Raw genomic sequence first — 12634 nt, 5'->3', positions numbered from 1 at the left:
ACAATATATATATATATATTTATACATACATCAAAAGTTATTAATTAATTTTCTATAAATTTATACATTTGCATTTAAGAAAACATTTATTACAATATTTTAATGAAATGGTAATTTTTTTGGGAGAAATATAAAACATTTTTAGAATGCAAAATAGAATACAAAATATCTTAATTAGATTTTTAAACATAATGAACACTATTTTTACCGCTTTGAAAATTAATTATTTCATTTTGTAAAATAGAAGATATACAAGTAATAATTAAGTTTATTAATATATAATTGAATTCTTTTAAATTTACTTTTAAAAATTTACATAAATATTATATAATTTAAAAATAAAAAAGATGAGGAAATAAAAATAAAGCAATTTTTTTTAGAAAACAAGTAAAATTTTGTGTTTTAATTTAATTATACAATATTAAAAGTTGGTATAAAAAAAATATATAATCTCGTTTTATATGAGACATATTTTTCTTCAAACATTTCGAGATTTATATTTATACTTCTCCAAAGAGCTAGATTTCAAAATTTAGCTAAGTTTTTTTTGTTTTTATTGAGAATTTAGTTTTTACACTTTCTTGTTAAATTACAAATTGTATTTCCAATGCAAATTTTTTGAATATTTTCCTTATAACTGTTGTTACACTCAAAAGTTTGAAAAATTCATATTCATTTTGCAAAACATTCATTTTCCTTCTGTGAATCCTAACTTCAATTAGTCAATTCAAGTTAAACAACAACAGTTTTACAAATATGTATTTCTAGTTAAAGAACAACAAGAAAATATTATAATAAACAATGTATTTTGTTTTATTTTATTTATTTTTGTTTTTTTTTTTTCAATAAATAATTTTTCTTTTGTTGAACTGCAAAAGAAAAAAATTTTCTTTGTATTCTCTCGTCAAAGTCTTTTTAAAAGTTTTTTGTTTTTCAAATTTTATTTGAAAATATTTCTTTTTTTTTTAAATAAATTTTTATTTTACTTATTTTTTTTAATATTTTATATTTGATTATTTTTTTATTTAAATTTTAAATTTACTTTATTAATATTGTAACTCAATCAGGTTTTTTAAGCCTTCCTCAATCATTCTTTGTCTGACAATATAATTCCTTAAGAGATTTTAATTCATCAATTAAAGCTTTGTTTTGGTTTTCTAAAACGGCAACTCGATTTTCTAAACATTTAATATATTCTTTCTTTTTCCTCCTACATTCTCTTGCAGCTTCTCGATTTTTTTGTAATCGAATTTCACGTTTTCTACTTTGATCTTCATTCCCAGGCGTATCTAAATAAATTTTAAAAAATATTTATTAAAAGATTAATTTATCAAAACATAATGTAATTGAAATTTCATAATTTTTTTCAGAAGTTTAAAAAAAGTTTCAAATAAGTTAAAAAATTCCTGAGTTTAATTCATATAAGAATGTGAAAAACTAACAAGTAAAAATGTACAAGTCAGTAGTTTACCCATTTTACTCACATTCGAAAATTCGTCAATCCAAACACACGAGCAGAGCCTTTGCCTTAAAATCAATAAGGGACCGGAGGATATACTCTGCGCAAAATTCGACAAAGTAATCTTGGATGTCAACAGCGCCTAACCTAAAAAATACCCTAGGTTCCAAAAATGCGCAAAATGATGTGGATATTGATTTCAACCACAAAGTCATAACAAAATGAACATAACGGGATAGCACATCATGATCAAGTTGAGATCGTAAAACCGTAAAAGCACATTGCCGACACAATCAAAGTCCATCTATATCACAACAAAAATGGCAATTTACCGAAAATTTTGAGGAGGATATATTTACTATTCAAAAAGAAATGTCAACGTCAAAAAATTAAAATTTATATCTTATTTCCATTTTTGCTTAACAGTACAATGTCATAATATTTAGTTTTGATTTAAATATAGTTTGAAGGTATGTGGTTTCAAACACTTGTTTTTAACAAAACGGAATGCTAACATATTTTAAATACGTCGCAACAGTAAATTTACTTAGAGCCTCACATTTATTACGTTAAAATCTGTAACACAGCTGTGTAATTATTATGTATATTCTCAGACAAATCTTTAATGTACTATGTTAAGTGCAATATACTAATAACGACATCGAAACCGTCATTGGCGTTTTTAGACTTTTACACTTTTTAATTTTAATACGATTGAAATATTGGTTTTGGTATAACATTTTTGCAACGTTGTAGTATATTTATTAATTATTATAAAATATTACACATATTTTATATTAAGCAACTTATTTGACTTGATTCTAATTTAATTTGCTTTGAGCTGTTTTCTAATATTATAAAATAAATATTAATACATTTTAGTAAATGTACTTGATATAAATTATATAAAATAACCCAAATATAAACTTAGATCGATGTGAATTTTTAATTACTACAGCGCATTATACATGGATTTGGTGTGAGTTTTTCAAGTTTTTTTCCCTATATTTCCGAGCAATTTTAAGTAAAAGCTGATTTAAGTGAGCGTTTATATGAAATGTTTATATTTTAAATATTTATTGTTAGACAGTGCTTGAGAAAAACGGTTTTTTGAAGAAATTTTAATAACGGTCCTTTATTTTCTGAAAATACCTTCATTAAAATAATTAATTTTTTGCTTTGTTTCTCGAAAATCTCTTTTTCATGATTTTATTAAGAAATCACAATAAAATCATTGTTTTTCCAGAGATCATAATTCAAAATTTTAAAAAACATTAATTTTGAATATGTAAAATAATGATTTCAAAGTAATATTTTTTTGGAAAATCAAAATATTTTAATATTCTTGATTAAAAATTTTCAAAAAAACTGATTCATTATTCTTCTATTATGTGACGGTTATACTTAAAATAATAAATATATATGGCATATAAGCGAAACCTTTATGTACATTCTGAAAAAATAATTAATAAAATGCTTACTGGGTAAATAAAACGAAGAGGGATCCTGACATATTATTGTACTAGTACCAGAGGGGGCAATTGCTGAAATGCCACCACTTTCGTTGATTTGAATAGGTAGTTGACCTGAAAGAGATTTCGATTTTTTGTTTTGGTATTTTTTTTTTAATTTCACTCAATGAACATGTTTCTTAATAAAACTTATTTTGAAGAAAAACAGCAAGTGATTGTGCGACAGCAAATTAAAAATTATTTTAAATAAAAACATTTTTAACACTAATTTATATGTGTGCCGATATTATTTCCGAGATTAAAAATTTTAAATTCACTAATTATTTTCTAATAATAATTAAATACAGTCTTGTTGTAAGAAAAACAATATCTTAGGCTTCGTAGAATACCCATATGCGACTTCGTAAAATTGTTATTGTGCAAACTCACAAAACCATAACTATATTTGAATATCTTATTGATCAGTAATTAATAAGTTATTAATGCTTGAGAACAACTATTTGTGAACAGCTTTATTTACAGAATTTGGAGAGTAAAGAATACATTCAAGGTAATCTCTGCGTAAGAGGAACACAAAAGATAAAAAAATTTTAATGTAAAACTTAAGCACTTAATAAAAAAGCGTGAATTAAAATTTAATTTCGTATTTTAGTTCAATATTTTTTTAAAAATGGTTTTTTGTGCTTTATGATCATTTTTAAAATACATTTTAATAATTTTAGACTATTTTGATAAGGAATTTGATAAAGAATTTGAGGTTCACAATATTTTTAATGTTCAGTATAATCTTAAAACAATAAGACTTAGGGTACTTGTAAGCCTAAACAGACTTTCTTGTTAACAATTCCATAACATTCAAAACAAAAATTACATAATTTAATTTATTCATTATTTTTGTTTTTATTTAAATAATTTTAAAATTGCGCGATGTGCGATATTTTAAAAATTATTATTTTTTAATGTGTAATTGCAGCTGTTTTTTGTATTTTTTTATCGTTTGGAATACAATAATGAAATAGAGCGTTTATTTAGAGATTTATAATGAAATTATGAAAGTGAATTTGTTATATACAGTGGTGGCATTTAAATTAATTACAAAATTGCATTTTTATATATGCGTAAATCGTTTTTTTTTATTGTGAGTAAATACGTTTTGTTATATGAAAACTTAAAACAATTTTTGCGATAGCCCCAAATTTTATAATTTTGGCATTTGAAATGTTAGTCCAAAACTTACCTTGCCTATTTCTTTTACTTTAAGTTGAAAAAATGAATATTTAGTAAATAAATTGCAAAGAGAGATTTGTTACCCAGATCGCAAAAAAACATTTAAAATTCAAATAAAATAATAAGATTTTAATGAAAAGTAATAGTTCATATCAAAAAATTCAATTTGAAAGTCTTAGCTATATAAATTTCGAATTAATTATGAATAACATGAAAAGTTGACCCACAATCTCATTAACGAAAATTATAAAATTTATTGCTGGACTTTGTTAAATTTAACGTTAAAGTAGCTGATTGCGTTTACAAAAATAGTTAATATTATTATAACTTATCTCTCCAAACAATTTATTATTGTAATTGCTATAGCCCAGTTTTAATTTTAAAATGCTATAGAGAATGGCACATGAGTACATTAAAACGACACAAATGACAATAAATGGTAATGAATAAAGCATTTAGTCTAATAATTTTTTCGTTAAAACTTAAAAATAATTTTTTTAACAAAATGTTTATATTGTATATAATTAAAACAAGTTAAAATATTAAATATATATTTTGTTAAATTGAATTTAAAATAAAATAATGTTAACTTAAAATCAAATGAAATTGTAGGAACTATATTTAATAATATAATTTTTATATAAAGCTTACCACCAATATCTGGCCCACCGCTTATGTCTTTAAGTATTTTATGGTAAGATGGTCGTCGTGTTAAGTCTCGATGTCTTCTTGGTGAATCTTCATCAGTAAAACTTTCATCACTGTTAGTATCAAATGTATGATGTGTGTTTGGTTCAGGTTTAATCTTAAAGCGAGAAAAAATATTGCAAATATCCTTTTAAAATATTAAATTTTAATTTTACTTGTACTGTATTTGCTCCTAATGCTGTTTGTATGACTGTATTTGGCTGCTTAACATATAAAACACCTTTTTGTAATGTAACAGGATGCAAGTTCGCCGCCGTTTGTATCACGGATGACTGATTAGGTTGAATTACAGATTGTGTCTATTTAATAAAAAGAGTATGACATATTTAAATATACATACACATACATAAATTGTTAAATATTGAAAATCTTAATGAGAAAAAAATATACATATGTAGTTAATTTAAAAAAAAATAACCCTCCCCTTTGTGAAATTATTCATAAAAGAGCTAGTTCACCTAAAAGTAATGCATAATTTGCTTCATAATCCCATTGTTCTTTTTTTAGGGATGTTTATCATTTATGTTATAGAAATTATACCTTAGCCATGAAGTTTGAAGAATTGCAAGAATACATGCATGTACACATTTCAAAAATGCTTTTTATTAAGTGCATTTAAATTCAAACTTGAAATTGCGTATGCATCCAAAATTAACACTACATATTATCATTAATTTGCAATCACAAATTTTCTTTTAAGAAAACAAGAGGTTCCTTTTTTTTAATAAAACTAAAAACTACCAAAAATATAAAATATATACTTTGAATAATTTAATCATTTATTATAATAACAAAGATGACTAAAATAAGAAGATGTAATTAAATTACCGAAATACTAGATGTTGGTATAAATTGAACAATGTTTGTTCCAGTTGTTAACACTGTTGAATTGTTGTGAGAATTTGAACTTTGTGAGGTTGTTGTAGTTGAAGTAGTATCGGCCAGTGGATCCAAACTGGAATTTCCATTTTCTTCTACTAGACTGTCCATTATTTACTATTTGAAATTCGAACTTCAATGTTTTTAAATTTTTTTTCCGAGAGAGTTTATGTTTTTTGCCTAGAAAAGTATTATTTAAATACATTTATATTAGAATAAAATAGACATAAATTGGATAGGTACATAATGCATTAACTATGTGAAAACTAGTTGCATGCGAATTCAACTTCTGGAATTAATTATAAACATATGTAATATGTATTTATAACTTGAAAATTTAATATTAAATTTTATTGTTTTGTTTTATTAGAATAATATTGTATTGTTAGAATTAATATTGTATTATTAATAAATAATTGTATTATTAATAATAAATTGTATTATTAATAAATAAAATATAATATTTAAATGTTATTTAAAACTATGTTGTAAGAAGGTAAGTGGAAACCAAAAAATATATTTTTAAATTTTTTTTTGATTAAGGAACTTATCTACCTACGCATAGAAGAATGGAACGTACACTTGGATTTTTTTTAAATATCTAGATAAATATAGGTATACCTACCTATCTAGAGTTTATATTAACCTTTTCTTTATCAAGGATCTCTTATTAAATAGCATCCTTCCTTTACAATTAAAAATGAAGGTAAGTTCTGTCATAGTTCACCAGCTAAATGCGTTTTTTGGAATTGAAAAAAAAACACTAACTGCTTTGAATATTTTAGTGGCCAAGAAACCGGCTTGATCAATTCTTTGCAACTCATTGCAAATGTTAAATGCATTTTTATATTTCAATAGAAAAGAGCACATCATAATCTGTTGCGCATGTACAATAACAATCTAATCTTTTTTAATACTTTTTGTCTTCCTTTCATTTCAAAGTTTTTTCATACATACATATGTACATATTTAAACCACTGAGGGCAACAAGAAACAGTTTTATTATGAGTGAATAATTTGTAAAAGATGACGTAAGCAATTTGGTAAAAAAGCAAAAAAGAATGTTTACTTTTTAGTATGCTAAGATTATTATTTATATGGAACATAAATATTTTTTAACTTACACTGCTGTAAATTTTAAACATTTTTTGATAACTAAGCTTCTATCAAAAATTTAACTTTTGTTTAATTTATTTTTCATAATTTAGTTCTTATAGAACAAATCATTAACAAGTAATCTTAATGCTATTAATAGAATATTGAATTTTGTAGAGATTATACTTATTTAAGTTTTAAATTTTATGCAAATAAAAAATCTAATGTGATATATGTATAAAACACAGAGGTACACAAAAATATATTCATAAGTAATATTAAATAACAAAACGAATAAAACCCAAAGGTTCTCCTACTTGACTTTTAATGGGCTTATATTCTTTGATGACGTCATGCTTTATTTTTATATTTTTCTTTTACTAAAATTTCAAGCTACAGAAAAATTAAATTTTCTATAAATTACCAAAACACAATATGTTTTTCAACTTTAATTTCTTTCCTTAATATTGTTATCAATATTAGTAATAAAAACTAATATTTAATGCAAATATTTTCCAAATTTTCTTTTTCTTTTTATTATGATGACATGACATCACAAATTTCAATAAACAAATGTCAGAAAAGTAAGTCAAAATAATTTATTTCGTCAAAATATCGTCAAATTTACCAGCTAATTCCACTGCCAGACAAACTTCACTTTTTTTTTATTTTTGTTTGCAAAACCCACAAACTCTAAAAAGTTTAAAACTTAAGTGCATAAAATTCCGATTGATATTTTATTTTTCAATATTGCGAAAACACCTAAATATCGTTCTTTATCAAAGAAATATTAATCGTTCCACCGACAGGCTTATCTTAATAACAAAAAAAACTATCAACTATGAACTTTCCTTTTTACTATATAATGACACATAAGAACAGTGAAACGTCACTAAAAAGGAGGTCCTACGAAATACTAAATTGACGATTAAAAATTATTGAAGTTTTTTGTGTTGTTTTTTTTTCGCAAATAAGTGTCATTAATTTCGAACAATGAAATCTGTTGCATCATATGTATTTGTAACATTTTCTTTCATGTCATTGAATGATTACTAACGAAGAGTGAAACACAATAACTTTTTACTCACGATATTTTAATTTATTGCGTTATGTCTTATGTCGTTAACAATTGACACAAAAAACAGTTTCATTTCAAAAATTCAATTTTTTTGCTCTAAATGAATTTTTGTATTCGTTTGGTAAAAAACGAAATTAACTCTTTCTATATCATTTTATAATCAACTCATTATCTTTTGCAGTCTGTTATCTTTTGAGTTTTAAACTAACACTGGTTTCCAAGTGATGAATTGAAATTAAGTGAAAAATTGAAATTCAAGTAAGAATAAAATGCAATTCGTTTTTTAATTTTTTTCCATACTAATCTTAATTTTATTACGATGTTAAGTAAGTTTGACATTTAATTCAAATTAAACAAATATCACTTTTGCTTCCCAAATATGTGATTCATTATTATTACAATTGAGTCCGTGTATAGTGAATAAATAAAGTATTATTATAAAAATATTTCAGCTTGGAAAACTCATTTCCATACCATTAGTTTGCATTATTGTTAAGATAAAATTGAAATTATGCATCGAAGCATATTAGTTTTAAATTGGTTATCCATTGGCAGAGTTTTGAAAAATATATTTTTCGGTTTATTTATCTGCAAGCAGTCACTTAAGGGTACATAATTATTTTCATATGAACTTATAATTGCATTTGTAAAATGCATATATGTATGTAAGTTCATATGAAAATTTTATTTGCAGGTGAAATAGTGAATTCAACTAAAGCTTCAGTCTTAAAGTTTTAAAATTTATACATGACTATTGAAAAGCTGTCAAACTATTAAGTAAACTAATGTAAAATTACATTATTAAAACATTTTGCGTAAAAGACTATGAAAATACTGTTTCAGTTGCAACAACACACAAATAGAATTGGAAATCTGAATCTTCAAATTAAGAAAAAATTTAAAAAAATTTTTCTTTTTTCTGCGAAATCCTGTAATTTCTCTTACACATAATAAAAATACGACATTTTGTATCGGGAAAAATTTCTTTTGTTGGTGTAGTATTTTAAGCAAAGTGGAAACTGAACTACTTCTAAATTCTTAATTGTATACCGTTTAGGTGTAAAATATTTTTTTGTACTACCAGTTTGCTTCATACCCACTCTTCTATCCCGCATTATAACGCGAAATGATAACCGTTTTGAAATGTTGATTTATGAATGGTACAATCTAACGCTATGAATTGTACTAAAATTTTGTTCTAATATAAAACGTCATTAATTTAATTTTCGAATCAAATGGTACAATCGAATTTCAATTATTAAATTTTTTTTTTTAATTTATGACAAATATTAAGGAATGGAATTCGTTTAAATGTTAGAAGTATTGAAAAACTTAAAGTCAGGGAAGCCCGCATACTTATTGCAATTATAAAATGACTTGAAAATTTATGTATGCATTTGTAAATGATACATATTTCATGTATTCAGAAGTATTGAAAAATTTCAAGGAAATAATTTAAACATACTATCATGAATTTCAAAAATTAGAATTAATCGCATTTTTATCCATAGCAAAAGGTCATAAGTAACGTCCAGTTACCCAATTAGGAAGGTAATTTCTTAAAATAACTTAAAATAATTTCTTAAAATAATAATCTAAGAGCTTCAAGATCGATTTCCAATATATTGGATTTGTTATATAGAGGACAAACTTGAGAAAAAAGCTGTTTGAAGATGTAAAAGACAATTTTTCTACAGATGTATATGTACATCTATGTATGTATGTCACTTTTAAATTATCGATCCTTATCCACGGATCAAAGATTACAATTTCGGATCGAATTTTATATTTATCTATGTATGTACATATAAATCCAAATTTAAGGAAATAAATAATACCTAAATAGAAAGGGAATAAATTAAATATAATGTATAATTAGACTAGGCATATGTATGAATTTGTACATTATCGACATTTTATTTCCGAAAACTCTTATTTGTTTTTTAACTAAATCTGACAACTTGCTTAGTTGGTCTTCTTAAAATAATCCTTCCTAATGGTTGTCCAAATCCAGAATATCTTTCATACACATGAAGTCCTCTGACGACTGTTGCATATACAACACCCTTCAACCTCATATTTAAATACGGTGTCGACTAAGAATTTACAATCTTAAAATTGCGGAATAATAAAACTAGAACTAGGATAAAAAATTGTTTACTTTGTTTTGCATGAATAGATCTTCCTTTGAGACTGTGAATTCTTCATTAGGATCCCATACACAAAAGTCAGCGTCATACCCCTCCTTGATAACACCTACATACATATGTATGTATGTGTATAATATGTATTTAAATTTAATATTGAATATGCAAATATATTTACTGGAAAATTATAAAAGTACCTTTAACGTGGCCGATTCCGCATAATTTTGTTGGATTTTTACAGAATAATCTATAAACATCTTTAATATCCAATCCATACTTGCGACATTCCGTCCAAAATATTGATAATCCTAAAATCAGTTTACATACATTTTTTATATTTTTTGAGTAATATAAGTTAAAAGTTTGTATGTAAATCTCTATGAAATAATCGGTGGTATAATTTTTATCAACATTTTTACCTAATTGTAACGAAGCTATTCCAGACCAAGCTTTTAAAAAGTTTCCTCTAGTTTTCCCATATGTTAAGCACTTCAAACCGGGAAGAGTAGGACTATGATTTGAGGAAATTATGTCGATTTCGTGGCTGGCAATTGCTTTCCAAAGTTTGTCTTTATTTTCTTTATCTCGAATAGGTGGAAAACATTTAAACTCTGTTTGGGTGTCATTGATAGATTCAGAATCAAATATTAAATAATGAGGACATGTCTCAACCGTTAGTTTTCCACCTTTTGATTTACATTCTTTTATGATTGGTAAAGTTTCAGCACAACTTAAATTCAAAATATGTATAGGGATGGATTTGTTTTCTACCGATAATGCTGTGATAATTTCAACGGCAGCCTTCTCCATGAATGCGGGTCTTGTGTCCAAAAAAGTCACATATTTTTTAGGTTCATCTAAAAATGGGTTTTGATTTAATTTAAAACATTTTTAAGAAATAAATTATGGGAAGAAATATCTTGGCGAATATAAAGTTTAAATTCATAAAAAAAATTATATCTAAATTAACCTTGATTTGGTTTTATCGGAACTTCGGGCATTATTTCAGGATGAAACTGAAATATTAGAATTTTACACAATGGTTTTATTTTAAAAAACATAAATATTACCGCCAAGATATTACCAGAATTTTCAACTATGTTTGAAATTGATTGTATATCCGATTTTTTAACTTCTGAAAACTCATTTGTTTGAGATGGACATAAACTACAGTACAAGCCAATAACACCACTTCTTGCTAAATTTTCAATTTCTGTAGAATTTTTTACATTTGATGATGTTATTCCACCCCATAAGCCAACGTCAACAAAACATTTACCACGCGCTATGAGTGCTTTAGCCTTTAAAGTTTCAGCGCTTACGGTTGGTGGTACATTGTAACTATTCGTAGTAAAAATTTTTCAGTAACAGTATTTTTGCTTAACATAAAGATTAAGAATAAAAACTACGTACATATTTATTTTAGCAAAAAAGTGAAGCAAATAAATTGGTTTAAATTTAAAAGAAAATTACAAAAATATTTTGCAAACAACCTACATTGGCATATCGAAAAGGGTTGTAATACCACCAGCAGCGGCAGCTTTAGTTGCAGTTACAAAACCTTCCCAATCATTTCTTCCTGGTTCAAATATATTAACATTAATATCAACAAGACCGGGCATCAAAATCTTGTCTTTGAAATCAATTACCTATATAAAAAAGACAGAAGAATATACATATAACATTCTTTTGCATGCATTACGTATGTATGTATTAACACAAGTGCAATATTATATATATTCTATATTTTTCACATACGGACTCTGGCTCATTATTATATATAAAAGAATTAACTTGCTCTCGGTTTCTTAATATTTGACGAATTTTTCCTTCTGTCGTAACAAGAATTGCACCGTCTATAAAGTCTTCACAATTATCTCCAAGAAAAATTTTTTGGCTAACAAATAATATATCCATTCAACTTTTTTTAATATTCTTGAAATATTAGTTAAAAAATAATTTTGTTGGAATTATTAAAGCAGTTCTGTCTTTAGTCTTTGTTAATTAAAAAAGTTTAGTGCGCACAATTAGAAAATTTTACTAAAAACTAAAGATTTTCGTGGTTGCATGAGAGAGGATGAGAAAGACTAAGTGACAATTCTATTTTTGAATTCAAGTTTTCTCATTGTTTTTTTTTTTTTTTTGGTATAATTTTTTAAAAAAGTATATGATAAGATTCTTCAAACGTAAAAATTGTCTCTCTCCTGCCAAAGAAATGTGCGCTTTCGTCTATTTTTTTTAACAGTGTGATTTTAGGATTATTTTTGTTGCTTTTGTAAAACAATTTCCAAACTAATGTCATTTTTAGACTTATCTTCGTTTAAATACAAAATATGTATTCAAAAATTTATCAAAACTTAAAACTGAAAAGTTCTTCATATTAAGTTTTGATCTCACTGTGCTGCATATAGGTAATCCAATAATATTTGCATGGAATCTGTTCAAGAAGCTGTTACACATTTTGCTTTTTAATTGTCTAACACTGTTTTAAAAATTTCAATTTATATTTTTTCTAAATATTTGTATAAAATCTTTTTTCATATGCAACTTGTTTGTATCTCTATTATAC

General features: G+C 24.8%; 2 protein-coding genes across 8 annotated transcripts; both read right to left on the bottom strand.

Annotated features, from left to right (window-relative positions):
- Positions 1-325: 325 nt before the first annotated feature.
- Positions 326-7717, bottom strand: LOC129618665 (cyclic AMP response element-binding protein B). 5 transcript variants are annotated; one of them, XM_055533555.1, is made up of 6 exons: positions 7469-7717; positions 5695-5925; positions 5022-5165; positions 4810-4963; positions 2941-3045; positions 326-1289 (listed from the first exon to the last, which is right to left on the bottom strand). In XM_055533555.1, exons 2-6 carry the CDS (start codon positions 5854-5856, stop codon positions 1084-1086), a joined length of 771 nt encoding a protein of 256 aa, XP_055389530.1. In that variant the 5' UTR covers positions 5857-5925; positions 7469-7717; the 3' UTR covers positions 326-1083. The 5 variants fall into 5 exon arrangements, with proteins under 5 accessions (XP_055389530.1, XP_055389531.1, XP_055389532.1 ...); XM_055533556.1 differs by lacking the exon at positions 7469-7717 and adding an exon at positions 7265-7410; XM_055533557.1 differs by lacking the exon at positions 7469-7717 and adding an exon at positions 6870-7230.
- Positions 7718-9424: 1707 nt separating this feature from the next.
- On the bottom strand, positions 9425-12100 carry LOC129618776 (uncharacterized). Of its 3 annotated transcripts, none has more exons than XM_055533767.1 (8): positions 11768-11885; positions 11563-11714; positions 11136-11406; positions 11036-11081; positions 10485-10922; positions 10263-10373; positions 10080-10174; positions 9429-10014 (listed from the first exon to the last, which is right to left on the bottom strand). In XM_055533767.1, the coding sequence occupies exons 2-8, from the start codon at positions 11685-11687 to the stop codon at positions 9862-9864; spliced, it is 1239 nt and encodes a 412-aa protein (XP_055389742.1). In that variant the 5' UTR covers positions 11688-11714; positions 11768-11885; the 3' UTR covers positions 9429-9861. The 3 variants fall into 3 exon arrangements, with proteins under 3 accessions (XP_055389741.1, XP_055389742.1, XP_055389740.1); XM_055533765.1 differs by having other exon boundaries at positions 9431-10014; positions 11824-12100; XM_055533766.1 differs by lacking the exon at positions 11036-11081 and having other exon boundaries at positions 9425-10014; positions 11150-11406; positions 11824-12100.
- Between the last annotated feature and the right edge of the window lie 534 nt (positions 12101-12634).

This window comes from Condylostylus longicornis, unplaced genomic scaffold (genome assembly GCF_029603195.1).
Source record: "Condylostylus longicornis isolate FDR11 unplaced genomic scaffold, ASM2960319v2 ptg000010l, whole genome shotgun sequence".
NCBI classification, from domain to species: domain Eukaryota; kingdom Metazoa; phylum Arthropoda; class Insecta; order Diptera; family Dolichopodidae; genus Condylostylus; species Condylostylus longicornis.
The sequence above is the reverse complement of the archived record's forward strand: the minus strand, read 5'-3'. Positions and strand labels throughout refer to the sequence as shown.